The following is a 20,824-nucleotide window of genomic DNA, read 5'->3' on the forward strand; positions in this document are numbered from 1 at the left end:
GCCATGGTTTTATCACCAAACTTCTCTTTTTTCCATCTTTGTCTCTTTTATTAACTTTTTTATTTTGCATTTTTCCAGCTGCTTTTTCTTCAACTGTCTGTTCTAGACATTTATCTTCTCTCTAGGTTGAGAGGAGAGCTGAATTTCTTCCTTGAGTTTCTGAGCAGTTCTGTATTTCAGTAGGCATCTCTCCTGTTAGGATGCTGCCTTACCTGTTCTCTGTATTCCTCTGCCTTGAGATAGGTCTCCAGACTACCCACTCTGAATTGACATGAGAGATTATGTCTGTCATCATTTCTCTGTTGCTACTGGCATCCTCGCTCACCAATTTTCTGTCTTTTTTTATTTGCTGAACTTTCTTTATGTGCTGAAAATTGTTGGAGACAAAATGTGGGCTACAGATCTGTGTTTCTTAGATGTGAGGGAACATGTAAAGAAATAACAATTTGTCTTCCTACTGAACTTGCAGGCATGGTGTAGTCGCCTCTGCTCTCTGTCGTCCCAACCAGGAGGCAGAGTACAAATGGATTGTACCTGCTAAGAAGTTAATTTTTTTGATTTGACTTCCAGACTGACTTGAAACACTAGCTTTTATAAAAATGCCTTCACAAGTGTCCTTGATCTTTCAGAAAATCGGACTAGCTTTGAGAGTTAGATTTGATGATAAAGGGGAGCAAATGATACCAACTTGGACATAATGATGGAGTCTGATTAAAGACCCTTGTACAGCTTTGCTTTGCTTAACAATGACAAGGCACACCAGAGACATCCAGGAACATACAGTAAAAGCGTTACCTGATAAGATTAATTGTCACCTGCTCTGATCAGTTTTGGGGATAATTGTTCAAAATTGTTGCAAATGGTGGTGGAGGGAGGTTCAAGCAACAGGTAATTGCCTTAGCTGTGAGAGGCAATATGGTAAGGCAATAAACTTTAGAACAAAAGGCAGTTGTAAAAGATTATTAATTGAATATCTCAACTGAAAGAACTGTTTTCACCCATTTTGGGCCTGTGTGTACACTTTTTTGTTTCTCAAGCAAGCTGAATGAAACAAACTTAGTCATTTGTTCATAGCAGCCACCATACAGCTTTGCTTTTCTGGAAACACTCTCCCTTAATATAATCAGTATTTCTCCTTACGCATTATTCTTACCAAAGGGTTGCTTTTCACCGCTCCCTGTCTCCTTCACCTTTGCTTGCTACAACATCTTTTGTATTAATGGGGGTGCCTGGGAGAAGTATTTGTTTGGGAATCAGATTTAGTATTTGATTCCCAAATAGTGCCGACCTGAGTGTGAAACCTGGTTTTGACAGTAACTGTGGGTAGGTTGCTTCTTTTTCTTCTCATACAGTGCTGACAATTAGAATTATCTTGAGTTTCTAAGGTGTTATGTTGATGTGAATAGTTTTAATGAGGATTTATGTGAAAAAGTTGTAGAAAATTAATTTGACAAACTATTTTGCTTGCTTTTTAATTAATAAAATCCTCCTAAATAATGTTAGGTATCATCCAAATGTCTTTATTCGGCTGTTTCTAAAATATGAATTCATAGAATCATAGAATGGTTTGGGTTGGAAGGGACCCTAAAGATCATCTAGTTCCAACGCCCCTGCCATGGGCAGGGACACCTTCCACTAGACCAGGTTGCTCAAAGCCCCATCCAACCTGGCCTTCAACACTTCCAGGGAGGGGGCATCCACAGCCTCTCTGGGCAACCTGTTCCAGTGCCTCACCACCCTCACAGTAAAGAATTTCTTCCTTATATCTAAGGATTCTAAAGTCTAAACATGAAGTTAAAATATGTATTAGGTTAAAATATTCCTGGTATAATACATCATAATTCTCTGATAATACAGCAATGCTTTTCTGCAACCTTCCATCTAGTTGTCTCAAGCTGCTTTTACAGGACAAAACTACAATGCCTGAGTATGATCCACGTGTTAGATGAGAGGGATAGGTTCTCATGGGGTAAATGGAAACTGTGATATACCATCTTTCTGTAAACTTTTCTGTGTTGAACTTTGGTTTGAATCCTAACATTAACGGAAGTCTGTATTTTGTGACTACGTGCTGTGAATTTCTAGAGAGTTGGGTTCCTAAATCCAGAGGAAAGCAAACAAAATTAGGTGTTTATTTTTCTAGGACTCCTATGAACTTCCATGCTGGCTTTTTTTCTGGTTAGGCAGCTCTGAGTTTGCAAGCTGGTTTCTTTTTCGCCTTTCTGTTCTTGCTTTGTAGGCTTCAGTTTTACGCTTAGACCTTCTTAACCTTCAGTTTTCAAAACAAAATGCAGGTCTTTACTATGTGTGTGTAAACTTGGTGTATGTGGTTCTGGGCATTACTGCTATGGCACTTGATTTTCCTAAAGTGTGCTATACTCATTGCTGCAGAAATGTGAGCCACCGTGTTTTAATGTTTGATTAACAACTCGCAATCAGAATTTGAGTATATGAATATATTCAGTTGTCTTGAGTTTTCTTCTCTTTCATTGTTTTTATTAGTAAGAAGATAGATTGAAATGAGTCTGATAAATCTAATCTAGAAATAATTATATTTTCAATATTGCAAAAGGAGATTTGCCTGAGTCTTTGCTAAGATTCATGGAAGTCTTAAGTAGAACGTGGTAAGTATTATGATTTATTTCTAAATGTAGTATAATTGATTCCTAAAAATGTATTCTTCTTATAAGTGGTGTCCAGTGGAGTACATTAACATATAAAGAAACTAAAGCAATTAATTTGCAATTAAAATAATAAAATTACATTATATTGGGGATGGTAATTATGAATGTATTTAATATTCAGCCCCATGAGGTATGCATCTTATGTGTGGTAAAACCTGCAGGGAACAGGAATCATGTGGTTCCCTTTCATTAGAGTTTAGTAACCTGTGAGTACCTTGCCTGGAACAGTTAGTCTGAGGATTATCAGTTCATTTTGCACCACCAAACTTCTTTCAAGGCATGAGTTAGGAATTGTTTTCTCTTCTGTTGAGCCAAGGGGAATTTGGAAAAGACCATTCTTGCTCCTGTTGCTGTTAATGATATATTTTTTCGTGGTAATATCGTCAAAAGCTGCTACAGTGATGTACTACAATTGCCTTATTATTAATCAAAGACCAATCTGTAAATTAATCTGCCTAATGCTAGGCAAAGCTTTCACGGTTTGCTTTCATGAATACTATTAGCCACATTGATTTATTTTATTTTATTTTTAAAATCCTTTCACTTATCTGGATCTGCTGGAAGAGTTCTTATTGCCCAGGCCTTTTCACGGTGAGGATGTGAGGTGGACCATGGGCCCCTCTATCTCAGTACTATGTTTTCAACAGCAGCTCTAAGCAGACACTTAGGGAGAAGTAGGAATGGAGCACAGGTGTATGGATCTTCAGAATTGCATGATTAATTTGTTCGGGTTTTATCAGTTTTCATTATAATCCATTAAGGGATTCTGTACTTAACATAAAAAAAAGACACAAACAAAATCCTTCCATCCACGTAAACTGGGGGTTTGTATACTAGGAGTGACTAAATCGTACGTGTCCAAGTGTTGCTTTTCAAGAGTTAAAGAAGAATTACAGATGGGGTGACTGAGGCTTATAGGGATGAAAGGCCAAATGGTTTAAATCAGCATGATTCACTTCAGTGGAGCCCCATGAATTTACAACAGATGAGGATTTGGTCCGTTTTAATGCAGTTAAGGTCACACGTTCAGCCGGTGACAGAGGTAATAAATGACCCCAGCCCTTGTTGTCACTGTGGTTGCCATATACACAGCAGAAGCAGGCAGCACTTCAGACAGAAAAGCAGCCAGACTGGAAAATGTGCAGGAAGCTTTAGCATAAAAAATAAATTGCTGATGACACTGAAGTTGTGATTCTGGAAGATAAGAGGAGTACACATGGGAGAGCACAGAACAAAGACTCGCAGTTCTGCTGGGACCGCGTAGTGCTGAGACAGTTATGAGATGGTTGCTTGAAGTGAGCGAGAGGTATGCATTTGTAATACATCGAAAGACAGATTTTAGAAGGACCATATTAAAGCAGAACTTGAATTCACTACTGACTGTGCAAATCAGCTGGATCATGCTTTAGGGACACTTACGATCTCTTGTGAGCCAGCAGAATATTTTAAGTAAGTTGTTTGGGGTTTTTTGTAGGGTAGCTGATAGAGATGCTTTAAATGCCTGTGGGAGTTGTAGCCAATAGTGGTGCTTTGCTTCATGCCACTGACAAATTTTATGTAGTGAACCATGCACCATGAGTACAGAGCTAGGGCAGTGTTATTCCCGCTATTTTTCTCCTGAGAATACCAGCTGGCTTGTGCAGCGGTGATCTGTTCCACTCGAATTCCAGAGCAAACGGCTGGCAAGGAGTCTCTCCCTCTCTTCATGTCCTGGGCTGACGCAAATGCTAGATCTGCTGTTTTCCAATGTGCAAATGAGTCTGTGCTCTAGTGGGCATGGTACACCTATTTTTCCTGCGTGAAGAAAAAAGAATATCCTTGATTCTTTCTAGGTTGCTTTTCCTTTTTGGTTAAAATAAAATACAGCTGAAAGTCAAATTGCTGTCTATAAATGAACACAACCCATATTTATGACTAAATCCTAGTATTTAGTGTGAAATCCAAACATAATTATTTTCCTTAAAGCCTTAATTGAACAAGATTTTCTGCTATCTCTAAGCATCATAAAAACACTACCATGTGCATCATGAGTGGGGGTGAGAGGAGAGAAAGATGTGAGGGAAGAAGGATGCCATTTGATCCTATTGAATCGTACCCAGTCACCAGGCTGCCATCCCTATGTCCACCAAAGATGTCTCAACATTAGTGAATGTCTTTTTGTCCTGTTATGGTGTAATTTTCACGTGTACTCAGGGACCTGTGTAAGTCCACTTCACTTGTTAAAAGCGAATAATTCGTTGCTTACAAACACATTTGGGAAAGGTAATCAGGGGAGTGGATGCCATGATGTGTGAATCACAAAGCAAGCATATACTCTTTGATACTTCTATTTCCAGGTTATAATTTGTACTTGTAACTGTTTCTAATTAAACTATAAGTATTGTGAATACCAGATGTTGTAAGAAATACATTGTACACTTCTCCAGAATCCAGATAAGTGACAGAGGTAAGAGAGATGGTTTCTCCTCTGTTAAAAAAACCAACACAACACACCAAAACCCAGTCACATGAATGTGACTGCTGCTTCACTGTGGTATGGTCCTTGCCCTGTTTCTGACCTGTTTGTGTCTGATTGTTGAATAGGTGAAAGTTAGTTGTTTATCTTCTTCACACAGTCAACTTTTTGCCAGTCGATGATCTCAGCTCTTACTGAACAGTAACTGACTGCTGGGTGTATGTAAAGACTACCAGTAAGATTGGTACACTTCTGTCCTGATATTTTGTATATTATACTGAAGTGCTTTGAGATAACCTTTGGCTTTTGAAGTCGGGGATGATTTCAATGTAGGTAGGAGAGAACGGTGGCCTCTAGGTTTCTAGAGATCAGTTTCCCTGGTTCTCTTTTAGTAAACCTGCAGTTCACCTGGTACAGCTGGGATGAATTTACACACCCAGTGATAATGAGTGAAAGAATGAGTCACATGTGACCTGTCTCATGCTAACATTTGCCTTCTGGCTAATTTAAAGTCAAAAGAGGATATATAGATAACTTATCTCCAGTTTTCTTCTTTGAATGTTTGTTACACTTCTAATTTCATCCCAGCACTGGGAATAGCAGTGACGGGCTTACGAAATAGCTGTCTTCAACTGGTACAAGATCAGTCAAAATGGGAGATGATGTTTTGATGTGTGTGTGGCTTCAAATTTATTTATTGCACTTTATCTCCCTGCTTCCTCTCTTATTACATGAAAGCATGGGAGCATTTGAAAATGAAGATAGGCCTGGGCTGCAGGACACAGGAAACAAAGAAATCTCATGTCTTGCCTTAGAATACCTCAGTGCTTGGATTCTGTGTTCTTTTTTTCCAGATATATAAAAGCTTTTTTGCCCAATCAGTTTTCAGTACAGAGGGGAAAAATGTGTGGAGTTGTATGTGCATGCATGTGTAGACACACATAGTTTTTTAAAGGTCTAGCTCCCTATGTTGGGTGTTCTTCTTTTGTTTATAAAAACTGTTGAGAAAAATTAAACTCCAAGCAAATGCGGACAAGGTAGTAGCTTATAAAATTTCACACCGAGAATACGGGTATGGCCACTGTTCCACAAAATACATTCTTGAGCTCTGTACCATGCTGCAAGGGTTACACGCACAAGGAAAGAAAAGGGAAGAGTGTGATTCACAAAAGCAAATGGAGCTGTTAAGTATTAGAAGGAATTTCACTCGTTTAATTTGCAAAAACTAATTCCTTCGGTATCAACAATCCCACCTTTCTTAGCTAGTGCCTTCTATTGTACAGGCATTTGGCTTTGCTAGTATTTTCAGTAAGGCCCTATTAATCCGGTTACATTATCCTTGATAACAACTAAAGCCCTAAGTATTTACATACAGGTGTTTCTTTGTTTGCTTTTATTTTAAATGTAAAACAATATTTTAATGGCTTTTTTAGGCTCTTACGTTCTCCTTGTGTACAGGATTCCTCACACATAGTGACCTCTGGGAGCTATGCAGATAAAAAACAAGTCACAAACATACTAGAGAGACAAATAATATTGGAATAAAATAGGAACAATATTGAAGGTGGTAATGCTTAAATGCTGAGGACAATATAGTACTGGAATCTAAATGATGGGAGTTTAATGATTTGGGTGGGAGTCGCAGGCTACAATGTTACCTATTGGGCTAAAGGACTGCTCCTTACAAGTGCATTAGGACTTCTGTTGACTCACCAACAATTAAAAATATTTATATTCATGTGTGTTTGTGGGTATTTCTAGTATCCTGGGGTAAATTTAATTTCTGTGTAAGTCTGGAGCCAGCTGGTCTATAGAGACTACGTCTATCACATGGTCCTTGCCTCCTGCCATATGGTAGCGCTCACATGAGGGATGGAGTATGTTCGCGGTTTAAGATTTATATGTTAGTCCTGTGTGTTTTGCTTTATTATATGGTTCCTGATTCAAAGCATTAAAGAAAATGTATCATCTTCCTTAAACTATGAGTGCAGCCTAAAAATCATACTGCTGTGGAGGAGAGAGGTAGGGAGCAGACGAGTGTTGATGTTCTGCTCTGATTTAAGGTTGGGGCCTTTCAACTATGTGTCATGTCATCTCCTGATTTAAACTTAGATAGCTAATTCAGTTTTGTTCTTTGCGTGGAAGATATTGTTTGATATTTCTAGGAGGTACATCTTTAAGGAGAACATCTTTAGGAAAGCTTTGTATAAAGTGTTGAGAGGTAGTAGCAGGTTGGTTATTTATGAAGGGAGTGTTTGTACTGGCCTACACATTACAGTTCTCTGTTGAATAAGCATATATTAGATTCTGGTACATACATGTAATTATGATAATGGTAAAATTCACAAATAATTTCAAGTCCCAAATTTTGCCTCAAAGGCGATGAGAAACGTAAAAGGCACTGACTGTTGCTTTTTCATACTTGCAGTCAATGAAAAAGTAGATCCGCGGCTCCCTCTACCGGAGTTCAGAACCACCATCGAGAGTTGCTCTTCACTGAATGCACTGCGCTCCGGCACACTTGTGTGAGTAACTGCTTGGCGGAAGCTGAAATAAAAAATACTGGGTTTTATTTTTCAGCTGGTGGATTGATGGAGTAGTTTTCTTTGGAGAAATTGGTGTAATCTTTTGACAATTTTACCTGTTTTAACACTTGTGGGTTTTTTTCTTCCATTACATTCGCTGTCTGAAAGTTGAGCAATTTGTTTCTTTTGACAAGATACAGTATGACAAGATATTTTTGAGATTAATTTGCATTTTGCAACATCTTGGTGCAGACCAATGTGAAAAGAAACTATTTCCATTTGATTAACTTTTTAAATTGCTAATAAGAGGGAAAATGTTGTATTCGCACTTTGCCTGTTTCTCATCTGCATTGGTTTCAGCACAGGAGCTCAGAAACTGTGAGCTGTAGCCAAGCTCTTGAGGAAGAACAGATCCTAAAATAATCCACTGTTACTCTGGTTGCAATTAAATGTTTTCAAAATAGTTTACTTTGCTTCAGTATATCAAACTTTGTCTTGTGTAATACCAGATACAAAAATGTGCATCAAAAATCCATTCCATAAAAAGCAAAATTTAAATGTCTGTCTACTGCAGCACTGCATAAACACTTCAGTTTCAGCAATAACTGGATTTTAGAATTAAAAAGTGTTACAAAGTAATTGTTTGTGTATTTGACCAAGATTCAGACCTCCGTACAGAATACTGTGTAGACTATTTTTTGACTGTTCACATTATGTGATAATGATGCAAAATATATTTTGTCCTAAACAAGGTCAAATTGAAAGCCTTCCTAGACTGTCACTTTTCCTTGATCCTTCTTGTTTACTTGAGTTCTTGTTAGTATTCTAACCCAATAATTTATTTTAAGATACACAGAGCTTTGTATTAGGTCCTAGGCTGACTGCGTAGGATCAGAATTGTTGTCCAGTTTAAATTTGAAAGTCTTGTCTGGAATGGCATAATACCATTGCAAAGGTGTCTTTCTCTGCTGTTTTCATTTTCCTCTGTTGCAGCATTTAAGAATGATGCCAGTAGGGATGAGGTTGTTAGATACAGAGAATTAGTGGTTTCGTAGAGAATATGTAGCTGGAGTGAATTTCACTCTGTAAGGGTTACTGCTATAAAGTGGTAAGCACAAGTAATTCCGTTAAATATGGAGACTGAAAGGAAACACTTCCTGTTTTGCTCCTAATAGGACATATATGGCAGTTTATAACTCCTCTGCAATAAGTGAAAAAATTAATGAAAGATCTTATTAATATCTGAGAGTATTAATATCTTGAAATATGTATTTTTTCCTGTGTTGCAAGGAGAATTGTCACTTTAACTCAGTGTTAAACTTTGGCACTTCTACACTGCAAAAAGTGTGTGTGTATATATAAAATAAACGGTATATGCAAATAATATTAAAATATTAATAAAATATTAACAATATTCAAAGTAGTCAAACTGTATATGCACATAAACATTCATGTATGCATATATACATGTATGGGTACATGGATGTGTGTGTTATAAGAAAAGTCCTCTGATAGCTATTGTAGACCTAGAAAGAACAGTATAGTATAATTAGTTCATATTTTATGGGTGAGGATTTCTACTGCTTAGACAATAAGAGAAATGTTGGCAGTTTGTTTGTGTTCTTCCTTCATGAGGCAAGAAGGGAAGAATGACTGAATAAATGCCATTTTGTTATCTGCAGTTAGAGGCAATGTATTCTATTAAAAATTGTTACCACCTGGAAAGCTAAGGCTGTGTATATTCATGGGTCAGTTATTAGGAATAATCTCTATTATTATTTAGACTTAGCCTTAGCGAAAGTTACAATATGTGCTTCTTCCTCAGTTTTCTGCTTCCTTCTGCTCTCAACTCAGAGAATTTCATAATTATAAACCAGCATGGTTTGTTCTCCAGTGAACTGACAATTAAGGTGTGGGCAGGAGAGAGAATGATGGGAGCAACTGTTTTGTCTGAGCATAAGATGCCTATAGGGTTTTAAAGTATTTTAAAAATATTTTGCTCATCTACTGCAGTTGTAAAACTGCATTCTGAAGTCTTTTTTTTCAGCAGTTATGATGTCTCCTTAAATTACAAGGAAGAACCGTCACAATCTATAAATAATCTTGTGTTGTGTGTATGTGCATATCCATGCATGTCAGCATGCCTGCAAGTACACATTCACAAAAGCAAAAAAACCCCAACACAATAGGTCTGGAAGTGCTTAAAGAACCGAGAGAGGTTTGTACGGGGAGAGTGGAGAGGGTTGCATGTGGCTTTCCAAAGCCCGTTTTCAGTAGGCTGAATTGTGGACAGACGAACAAGCTGGTATATAATGTAAGCCCCTCTGTGAGTTCACAGGGCCTCAGCTTCTCTATGGGGTTGCCTCTGCTTTTGCTCTTAGTGGTGTAAATGCAAACTACCTTACGTGTCAGTGAAATGGAACAACCAGTTCGTTTGGTGGATGTGAAGTTATTCTGATAAGCTGTGTGTGTGCCTGTACCATCAGTTCTGTCCCAATCAGACTGAATTCAAATTTAAATTTCAATCTGGGTGTTGTCTAGGTCAGGTTTTAGCTTGTCATCAGAGATCACCAATGACCTGTAGGAATTAGTAACCATTCCCATGCTGTTTCTCTCATCTTAAAGTACAAAATGGCTTATTGATTCCTGGTGATTGTGAATATTGTGGCTGCTTGGCAGTGCATGTTCAGACTGGACCTGTACTAGCTTTTTTAAAAAAAATGTTAACAATGCACAAAGTACAGTCCAATGTCTAGTCAGAAACAGTCTCTGAACTTCCTTGTTACCCTTTGTTTCATAGTAATATAACATATACGTAGTTTTAGTACTCCTTAAATATTCTGTTCCCATTTTTATTTTTATATATATGTGTGTGTATATATATACTGTATAAATATATTGTTCATAGATATTTTTTGTAGCCGCATAACGCATATTAAATTGCTCATTAGATGAATGAATTTGTTTTTGCACTTGACATACAAACATTACTTAGATAAATGAGCTGATTTTTATTCCTCTGTGCTGAACACTTGCAGCTCATGAAGTTGCACTCAGGCGTTACACTTACAGCCTCTCTTGTTCCTGTGATTATATATCGCATGCTTTTATTCCTCCCTCCGTGGTCCTGTCTCTCACAGTGGTAGTTTATTATAACGAGAACAAAAAGGAGATGGAACTGGTATATATTTCATAAAGATTATTTTTTTCTAGTACATCTGCTGTGCTGATCAAAATAAGTTTTTATTGCTTTAAATATTTATAAAAAATGCCAAGTGTCTGTGTATGAAACACTGTTCACTAATTTCAAAAAAATGCAAAAATAGCTAATTATAAGCAAGTAGGCTACAAGAGGATTTTATAGAAGTGTTCAAAGGAAACATTAAAGTTCAAATCTAGAAACATGATCCCATATTTTGACAGTAAATTCCTAGAATTTACAGTTCCTCAGGAAGAATTTTTGGTGGTACATATTGTAGCTTGATTGCAATGCCAGCATTTTCTCTGCTGTAAGGTGATACATATAGCCTTTAGCAGGAGCACATAAAAGAATTAAAAATCCAACTGGAAGTTCAGTGAAGATTGGAAAATTTAAATCCTCTTCTTTCTTGCAAAAATCTGAGTATTTAGGAACACAAAATAATGTTTTGTTCTACTCAGATCATGAAAAATAAAGTCTCTCCTAAGAGAGCTTACAGTTTATAAGACGACTTGTCCGAAGAACTTACAAAACCAAGGACATTTGGGTGATACGTTTGTACATATTTTGGCATGTAGATTTTATACTGTTACCCAGTGTTATCTGCATTGTATAATATCATATATAATACTGTATCTCTCATCTATAGAATGTTTTGAGCCACATCTTTGCTCAGCTGCTGGGTTTTCAGCGCTGCCTATTGAACACCACTTTGAAATTCTAAAAATCTTCAGTAATGCATATGCAACAACTTTCAGCTGTACGTAAAATTGATGTTGACATCTCATGTATTTAGACTGACTTAAAGCCTGTTCAAGTGGACTTTGAGGATGAATCATTTATCTTTTTTTTTGTTTTGTTTTGTTTTTTCCTTTCTCATCCCAGATTAGTTTATTGGCTGTGAAGAGCCACGGACACTTTGTGCCCTGATGGGGGACTCAGGATCCAGACGATCGACTCTAGTATCTCGGTTGCCAATATTCAGGAGAAGTATTAGCCGGAGACACGACTCCCTTCCTTCCTCACCTTCTTCTGCTAATGCCATTGGTGTCCACACCTCCTCCCCATCCAGCACTAACTCCAGCTCAGGGAGCACAGGCAAGCGCCGGAGTATTTTCCGCACTCCTTCCATTAGCTTCCATAACAGGAAGGGGAGTGAGCAGAAGCCTGAGTCGGCTAGTCAAAACGTTAATATCTCAAATGGTGCCCAGTCCTCTCTCAGCACTTTTCAAAAACTGAGCTTAGAGGAACACATTAAAAGCAGAGGAAGGCATTCGGTTGGCTTTGGCAGCTCACGTAGCAAGAAGATAACAAGGTCTTTGACAGATGATTTTGAAAAGGGAAAGGAGCCCTCAGCTAATAAGAATGTCTTTATAAATTGCATAAGCTCTGGAAAGAACGAGGGTGATGATTCAGGCTTTGCGGAGGAGCAGAGCCGATACTCTGTCAAACAATCCACACGAAAACTTCTCCCTAAATCTTTTTCATCGCACTACAAATTTTCCAAACCAGTTCCAGAGAGTCAGTCAGTTTCCTCTGTGCAGCAGTCCAGGTGCTTGTTGGAGGTTAAATCGTACGTGGAAAGCGAACCTGTGATCACCAAGTCCTCTCCTCCATGTTCGGCCGAGATGACAGAGTGCATGGGCAGCTCCTTGCAGTCCCCGCTGCTCTCGGCTGACCTCACGGCTGCCCAGACCCCCTCAGACTTTGTCACCCTGACGGAGGATTCTGTTTCAGAAGTTGATGCTCTGCCCAGCGGTGGGACTGGGGCGCTGCTCGCAGAGGATTTTGGCCACAATGTCTCTACCTCTCAGATCTTCTTTAATCCTGTTGCTGCTCCTGCGAGGGAAATGGATATTGTGGAAAGTACTGGCCATTCTGCTGGTGTATCTCCTGTGAGTCACACAAGTTCGTGTAGCGTTGAATCTAATACCTTATTCAAAACCTCAGCTGCTAATCAAACAAAAGTATTGTTGCAAGCCAATGAACTACATATTGACGATGCCAGGCACATAGGAGAAATTAACTCGGCAAATGCACATTTAGAAACCTTTGCATTACAGCGTAGAGAAGAACCAGTGATACTCTCTCCAAAGGCACAGGGGTTGACTGGGGACAGAGATGAAAGCACGCCATCCAAGCACACGAGAGAGACAATTCCTGTAATGGAGTCTAAGATTGTTCCATGTTCTGAACCTCAGTCCTTTAAAACACAACAGGGTTATGAAACAAACCGTTCTAAAGGTATGTCTCATGGTCTTTTCATTGTTGGGTTTGGTGGGGGGTTTTTGGCCTCAGTTCTTCTGTAAGAATTGTTTGGTCATAAAGTGTTTTTGTAGAGTTGCAAGTGCTAGCTAGGAAGTTCAAAAGTTATGAATTGTGTCCTCTCAAACTTGTAGGAGTTAAACAGAAACTCTATGATTTTTTGAGTTCGCATTCTACAGTTTGCTAACACCCATCAGTGCTGTTGGTAGCTATGCTTTCCTGTGGTAGAAAATGAATTAAGAAAGAGAGTGTTGATTCTTGCCTCTTGTCGAAGGCTGAAGCTGGGATTTTTGAGGCATGCCTATTTTGGACTTGAGCCAATGAGTTGCATTGTTTGAGATGGAAATATCACCGGAGAAATAAACCTTCTTTTAGTCTGGTTATGAAAAATAACACAGTTTATCTTGTATTGATCTGAATTTCAAAATTTCCTAACTCTTGCTGGCTCTGTTCACCTGATTTTGTAGAGTAGCTTGGAGTGGATTTTTCTGTGGCAAAGTATGAGAGATCCTATTTCTGCTTCCATCTGAAATAACATTGTGCAAGTTCTTATTATGTAATCTATGAAACAGAGAGAGTTAATTACCATCTAAATTTCACACTGGATCTTTAGTTTATGAAAAGGAACTTGGAAATATTAACAAGATGAAGTGGAAAGGCTGTGCCTTGAAATCCCGGTCTATAGAGATGCAGATGAATAAAGGCACCAGGCCCTTGAGTGAAGGATACCTGTCAGAAGACATTTATCTCTGACAGTTTATTTTCTCAAACCAACCTAAAGACTGGTGCTTTCTCGCATAAGCCTGAGGCTGTATCTGGTGGGCCAAAATTTGTGCAGGTTAACACGACTGCATTTATAGTGTTTGTATTAGAAGATGAATGAGTGTAAACTCATATGAATTCATACCCACCTTTTTGCTTCAACATTTATCTAGACATGTAGATTATAAGCAATCAAGAGCAACCTTGCTTTTTGAATTATTTGTTACTGAAAGGCTTGGTTGGATATCTTGTACATAAATGGCAATATAAAGTCAAATTAATCCACTAAATCAGCTTTCACCAGAAGGGACCTCTTTCCCTCAGAACATTAGTCAATTGGGAGAAAAAATATTTCCATTTATGTATGTTACCGGTCCCGAGCACTTGGTTGGTCTTCCTTGCAACATTGACTCATCTGTGAATGATGAGTTCTTTTGAATCTGACTTACTAGAATGTACTGCAGAACAGCAAGTGAGCAGCTCAGAGTGATGTTTAGAACTATGCAGTGCATTTGAAACTCATGCATCGACAGTTGTATGTTTAATCTGTATTTCTGGAGGGCAGCTAATTGGAGTAGAAACTGTGATAGAGGGATTTTTGTAAATGGAATTCATGTTCACAGAAACACTAGAGCTAATACTCCACTATGTGAAAGTCGATGATTAATTGTCAGGGTTTTATAGTGCTGTTCAAAATGCAATTTTTTTGACTTGTGCGGTGAAGAATGTATTTAAAATTAGAAACTGGCCAAGCGTACAAAGGGAGCATTGAAAAAAGATATAAAATCCTGCATATGAAATGAAACAAATCTAGAAAAAGCTTATGTGGCATTCAGCAAGATATGGTTATAAGTAGTTATATCTGTTACAGACAGACTGGTTTGAACATTTGGTTTTGCTAAAACTATTTAAAACCAGATGTGAATGCAAAATATTTCTGTGCATTTTCTTTGGTAATAGATATTTTCCCTTCTGTAGCTGGTCTCATAGCTGATATCATTATAGATGGCATCGTGAATGTGACATTAATGTATGAGCAGGTTTGATGTGCCATGTATTTCTTAGTATACCTTTATATATTTTTGTGTGATAAGGATTTTTTTGAAAAGCCTTAGAGAAAATGTCTGTTCTCTTGCAAAAGGCAAAAAAAGGTAAGATTTTCTGATACATTTATTATGCTATTATGCTTTTCTCTTTCCCCATCTCTAAATTTGCCCTAACACCTCAAAATGTAATTTTTCTCCTCTTTTCTGATGTGTTATTGTTTAACTGGAGTTGGGGACTGGGATTCAGCCTGCTGGCTACAGGCTGGGTTTGAAGGGTGCGGATGCAGAGCTGAGCTAGGAAGGCCAAACAGAAACCAAAACCAATGTGCATCCCTATCCTATGCAGTGATAACAAAGCTGTGACCTGGCCGTGCAAAACCTGGACTTACCTCGGGACGCAGGGTAAGGCAGGTTGGGTTTTGGCACCAGTGGACCAGCAATAGTTTCTCTGGTGGATTTTACTGGACAGCAGTTTGGAAGTGTCCTAGAGTGAGGGGAGAAAGGAAAGGATGGAGCAAAGGTCCTTCTGGATTCTGTGAGGAGCCGTGGACTGGGCTGTAGCACGCTGAGCGTGCTAGTCATTGAGGGCTGAACAGCGAACTGGTGGCCCAGGTGACACTTTTATCTAGGTAAGCAGGATCTGCTTTCTAGAGAACATCTCTTATGCGATTGCCTTTCAATGTAAGCATTTCAAGCAAAGCAGTGTTCTTATTAAGAAAATATTTGTAGAGAATAATTCTCTGTAATGATTGCTGATTGCTTCTCTATTTGTAGTTGATCTTGCCAATAGCTTCAGTCCATACCGAGAAGGCAGATTTGTTGAGAAACGACTGAGATCCTCTTCAGAAGGTACTGCTGGAGGCAGTCGGCTGATCATAAAACCAAAGGATGGAAATACAGAAGAGCTTAACAGCCTATGGAAGCACAGAGCAAACTCATCATCTTCAAAAATGAACAGCATGGTGAGTGTTACTCCCATATGCCTAAGTTTTTGTCTTCCTGTGATTGGTGTAACTATAATGAGAAGCACCACTTTACAAGTAATGGATGGTAATAAAAGGCGGGGGGGAGCTGTCTCAGGCTTCCAAAATGTGATCTAGGCTTAGCTACAGATCTTAAAAGTATTTTTTTTTTTTTTCCAGTGTGACATTGTGAAAAGGTTTGTATACTTTCTGTGAAGAGATTCTTGTTGTCATGCTTTGCTGATTTTCCTGGGAGAAAAATACTGGGAGAGGGAACTGCAGCAAAATTCAGTATGACTATTTCTGACGTTAAATACAGTGGGCTATTCTGTGGCAACATTTTATTGTTACTGTGTTAGTTATTTCATGGACTCATGTCTGGTATGAGTGAGATGAGATTCAGATCAGAAGCTGGATAGAGAGGAAGTTGTTTGTAAGGAGGCTCATTTGAAAGGTCTGAGTGGTCCGTTTTGAAAGTGGTGACACGTTTGAATGCTTTCACTCTGAGCACAAGGTAAGTAGGAGAGGAAAGGATCTCTTCTGAGAACCTTTGAGGGTCCCAAGGACTGGAAAAGCTAAACCAGATCAGATAACTGCTGGAGAGTACTTTTGAAACCTCTTCTAGTGAAACAATAGTAGAAGGAACTGACTGATTGACAAGTTTGTGCTTTCCTATAGCCAGTGACAATAAACATTTTAAGATGAATATAATTTATACTTATGCATGTGCTCTCCAGTGAGAGAAATAAAGAAGATGCTAAGATTGAACATCTACAGCAATGGCATCCACTCTTGAGCTTATGGAAATCACTAAAACAAGTTTTATGGCCATTATTAGTTTGAAATATTTTATTCAACATGCTAGCTGAAAAAAAGGAGGATTCATTTTGTACTTGTGTCTGAAAACAGCTTTCCATAGAAAGCAAAATGCTCCAAGTTTCTTACCCCTGCCTAGAGTTGCTAAACAGATGTATAAATAAAGGGCCTTTTCAGGTTTACGTAGTAGCCGTTATGTTACAATGATGCAGGACCAAACACATCCCTGAGAGACAGATGTGAACACACCTGCCTTTTGTAAGAGAGAAATTTTGCAGTTTTTTGGAGATGCAAAACTGATTGGTGCAAACTGATGTTAGATTTCCAGTTATGTGCTCTTTTGGTGTAGTTTTACAGGCTAATACCAAAATTCAACAACTCATATCATTACTTAGACAACTTTTATGACTGTGTGCTGCTTTGGCTGCCACTAAACGTAACATCTTCTCTCTCACCTGAGAAGCCAAGGAAGGCTAAAATTGTCTTCATCTGTGGAATTCACCCATACTAGTTCCTGGTTGGTCATTTAAAAATAGGTCCCCCGAGAAGAATCCGATTTAGTGTGAAATCCCCTTATGGAAACTGTGGGGGGTAATTGGGGTTTGGGGGTTTCTCAAGAGGATATGAAATCTGTCTTTTGTCTTGGTAAATCTCACCCATGTGTCTGAATGTATTATCCAAATGTTCCTTTGTGGCTGGGCTCACAAATGCTGCTGTGGATGGCAGGAGAAAATTACATCAGTACCAAGCACTTTCTTACTATGTACGGACAATGCACAACAGATTTTTTCAGTGTAACAGTGTCCTGAAGCAATGGTCACTAAAAACACTCAACTAAAATGGAGTTACTTGATGTCTTTTACAGAAACACTTGCCTGTACACTCGCTTTTTGTAACCTGGGCAGATTGGATTACCTACACTTCAATGACAGGATTATTCTCTTCTTAGCAGTATCAGATCGTGCAGATTTATCAGTATTCACTGATTAATTTTATACTACCTGAAAGGGCAGGAGGCAAATTAATTTTAGGAAGGAGAAGACTTTATACATCTGTCTGTCTTGTTTCTAGATTGTTGCCAACTTGTCAGATGAAGTAGTACAGTAATGCAAAATTTATTTCAACAGAAAACCCTTGATTTGTAAAATTCTTTTTTTTAATCCACTGGATTATTACACCCAGAGATACAGCATAGAAATAAAGAGGTAGAATTGCTAAATAGTAGAAGAAACCTTTGTACTATTAAAGTGTATAGTTATAGCATGTTTCTCTGTTTTTGCAGGAAGTTCACATCCAAGTATCAGTGAATAACATCTTATTTTTCAAAGCCAGAAAGAACATGATGACATTTAAAGATGCTGTTTCATGTAGGCATACAGAACATTAGACAGATGTAATTCCTGCCCTAAAAAGCTGATTAACCCTGGCTCAATCCTGTAAACCTTATTTGGGTTGTTAAACCCAAGCTATTAGGCAGATCTCTGTGTTCATTTAAATACTAGACTAGACTGATGCCATAGCACTTCATTCTGTTTAGCCCTGTATTAATGATGGGACTGGGCAGGCGACAACGCAGTGACAGCAGGAAGTAAGCAAAGTGTGCATGGGCGGTAGGTGGTGATTTGAGTCTCTTCTTCATGTTTTGTGTATGAAATCCACGGGGTTTTTTTCCACTTCCGTTAGCAAGATTGTCCACAAATTCGCAAGTATTTGCTCATACTTATTATAGTCACAGACCAAGAACTTTGATGTCAAAATTACTGTGCATACTCATGAGTGAAGGTAAAATTATTCCTGCTTTCCCCCCAGTACATATGGATATCATCTTCATATGTTAAGAAAAATGCTAGATGAAAGCTTTTATAGTAAAAAGTGAGGTTTAAGAAGTAGTAAAACAAAACCAACACCAACAACACCCACCCTACGCCCGCCCCCTCCCCCCCGCCCCAACAAACAGAAGGCAAAAGAATAAGCAGAGTTCCCTGGAAGGAAAAGAAATTAAAAACTGAAGAAATTGAATGTTCGTAATAATACATATCTGAACAGTAAAAAGGTCCCTTCAAAATACTTGTCCCAAGCAATTAATGTCTAACACCACAGTAGCAGATTTTTACCAGTGAATGATCCTAATGAAGAATAAATTCTAGGTAAAGAAATGGAGTTAGTAAACAAAGTTTTATTAAAAACCTTAGCCTAACTTTCTTGTGTGCCTAGAAAAACTTTAGTCACTCTTCTGTGGCTATCTGTATTAATTTTGTTCAATTTTGGAAGAAAATGAACCACAGGCATTTGAGGGATGGGAAGTTCATGGGGGATTGCCGAGGCTTCCCTGGCGAGGGCAGCACCGCTGTTCAGTTCTGCTCTGCGGCACCGAGCGAGTGGTAGTAGCTGCGGATGCCGGTTTTCTGGCATCATCCAGTCGTCGTGTTAGGCTGAAGAAGCTTTGTAGCGTGGAAGATACCCTTTCCTTGCAAACTGAAGGAAGTCCTCCAAGACCTGTTTGCTTTCTTTTTCTTGTTGGCAGGCAGCGTGGGCTGCTTCTGCTGAAGGGGCTGGCTGGAGTGAGGAGCCAGAAGAACTGAGAGAATGCTAGACTTTCACAGGAGATGAGAAGAAGAAAAAAAGACTAGCATCTGAGAAACTGTTCTTCCTCTTAAACAACTTGCTCAGCAGAGTATTCTTGCATGACTGGCAGTGCTCTTTTTGAAGGCAATAGGTAAAAGCCTTGGATAGGTGGATCTCCAAAATACTGAGAATATGTATCAAACCTACAAAGATGATCACCACCTCCCCCAAGAGTGGCATTAACTCATTTGTGAGATGCCAAAAGTAATTTATAATCTGGACAGGAGCAATGCTACTCATAAATGAGATTTAGGGAAAGAAAAAGTCTTTCAAAGTAACTCTGCAAACGTGCCAATTTCATAGTAATGTAAACAATTAACTGAAACAGACGCTTGAGATTTACTGCTTAGATTACTAATTACATGTGTTTTTCATCAGAATAGTTTCAAAGCTGTCATTCTTGCAGTGACCGATTTCTGCCACAAGATGCCATCATTTCACTAAAAATGGTTTTGGTCTGTACTATTACATAGTTACACAAAAGGTGAGAACTGCAATTCAGGACACGTTTTTGGAACAGTTTAATGTAGATTAGCCTGTGCAGTATAATAGACTCTTTTCAAAGGAACATGGTTGAAACCTGATGCAATTTAAAGAGATTCATATTGCTATAAAAACTCTGGTCATTCAAATGTTCCAACTATGAAGTCATCAGTTACAACTTTAAATATTTAGACTTAACATATAGACTAGTTAACTATGTCTCAGAAGATTGATAGAAGCTGTGGCTGACCTCTCTGTTCTCCAGCTAGGTGATTCCTCTTTTCCAATGTGTAAGAGAGGCAAAAAGAAAGAAAGAAAAATGCAAAGCAGCATCGTAAAAGACCTGAATGACCTGAAATATGCAGCCCTGCAAGATCAATGAAAAGAACGTAAACCCAGGTAGCTGAAATGTAGGAGAGAATTAGAATAACCACAACGAAAAAAATAGGATCAGACCCCCAAATCACTGTAAGTTCTTTAAGAGGATTAGGAGACAGAACGGCAGGAAAAAAGAGTTGATGTGCTACAGTACTTAAAATTAACAGTAGAAATTGAGATGTGTGTGAGCAACAAAATTATCCGTCACTTCTTATGGTAGTGGCTAATGAGGAAAGATGACTATCCTAAATATCACCTTTACCAGTACTAAAGAGGAAATGTTAAAAAAAAAAAAAAATTAAAAATTGCTGTGTTTTTTTTTTTTTAAAAGTCGCTGATAGATTTTGAAATGCTAACAAATTAGTCATTCAAACTAGATAGTCATGAAGGATGATATGAATGAAAGTAGCTGTATGTTACTACAAGTTAAAAAAAAGTTCAGAGGATTGTTGGAGCTCCTAGACCACACTGCCCAACTTAAAGACATGAGCTGCACTGTGCTGAATACACATGTGTTTTTACTCTGTCTAGAAATATGACTGCACATATGCAGTAGAACGAGATTGCCAACTTACATTTGGCGCTCATAGACCTGCCTTTCTGCCTCTCTGCAATTATTTAGAA

At 38.4% G+C, this 20,824-nt stretch overlaps 1 protein-coding gene across 5 annotated transcripts in view; it reads left to right on the forward strand.

Moving 5' to 3' along the window:
- Positions 1 to 20,824, forward strand: part of CCSER1 (coiled-coil serine rich protein 1) — a 719,834-nt gene that overhangs the window by 54,942 nt on the left and 644,068 nt on the right. For all 5 annotated transcript variants that reach the window (XR_007766366.1, XM_050895848.1, XM_050895851.1 and 2 more), the window contains exons 4-6: positions 7,568 to 7,664; positions 11,749 to 13,107; positions 15,711 to 15,898. Coding sequence is in view for 4 of the 5 variants with exons in the window: in XM_050895848.1 (XP_050751805.1) it covers positions 11,793 to 13,107; positions 15,711 to 15,898 (1,503 nt within the window). In the remaining variant the exon portion in view is untranslated. The remainder of the gene's footprint in view (positions 1 to 7,567; positions 7,665 to 11,748; positions 13,108 to 15,710; positions 15,899 to 20,824) is intronic.

The sequence above is a fragment of the Gymnogyps californianus genome, chromosome 4, assembly GCF_018139145.2.
Source record: "Gymnogyps californianus isolate 813 chromosome 4, ASM1813914v2, whole genome shotgun sequence".
Lineage (NCBI taxonomy): Eukaryota > Metazoa > Chordata > Aves > Accipitriformes > Cathartidae > Gymnogyps > Gymnogyps californianus.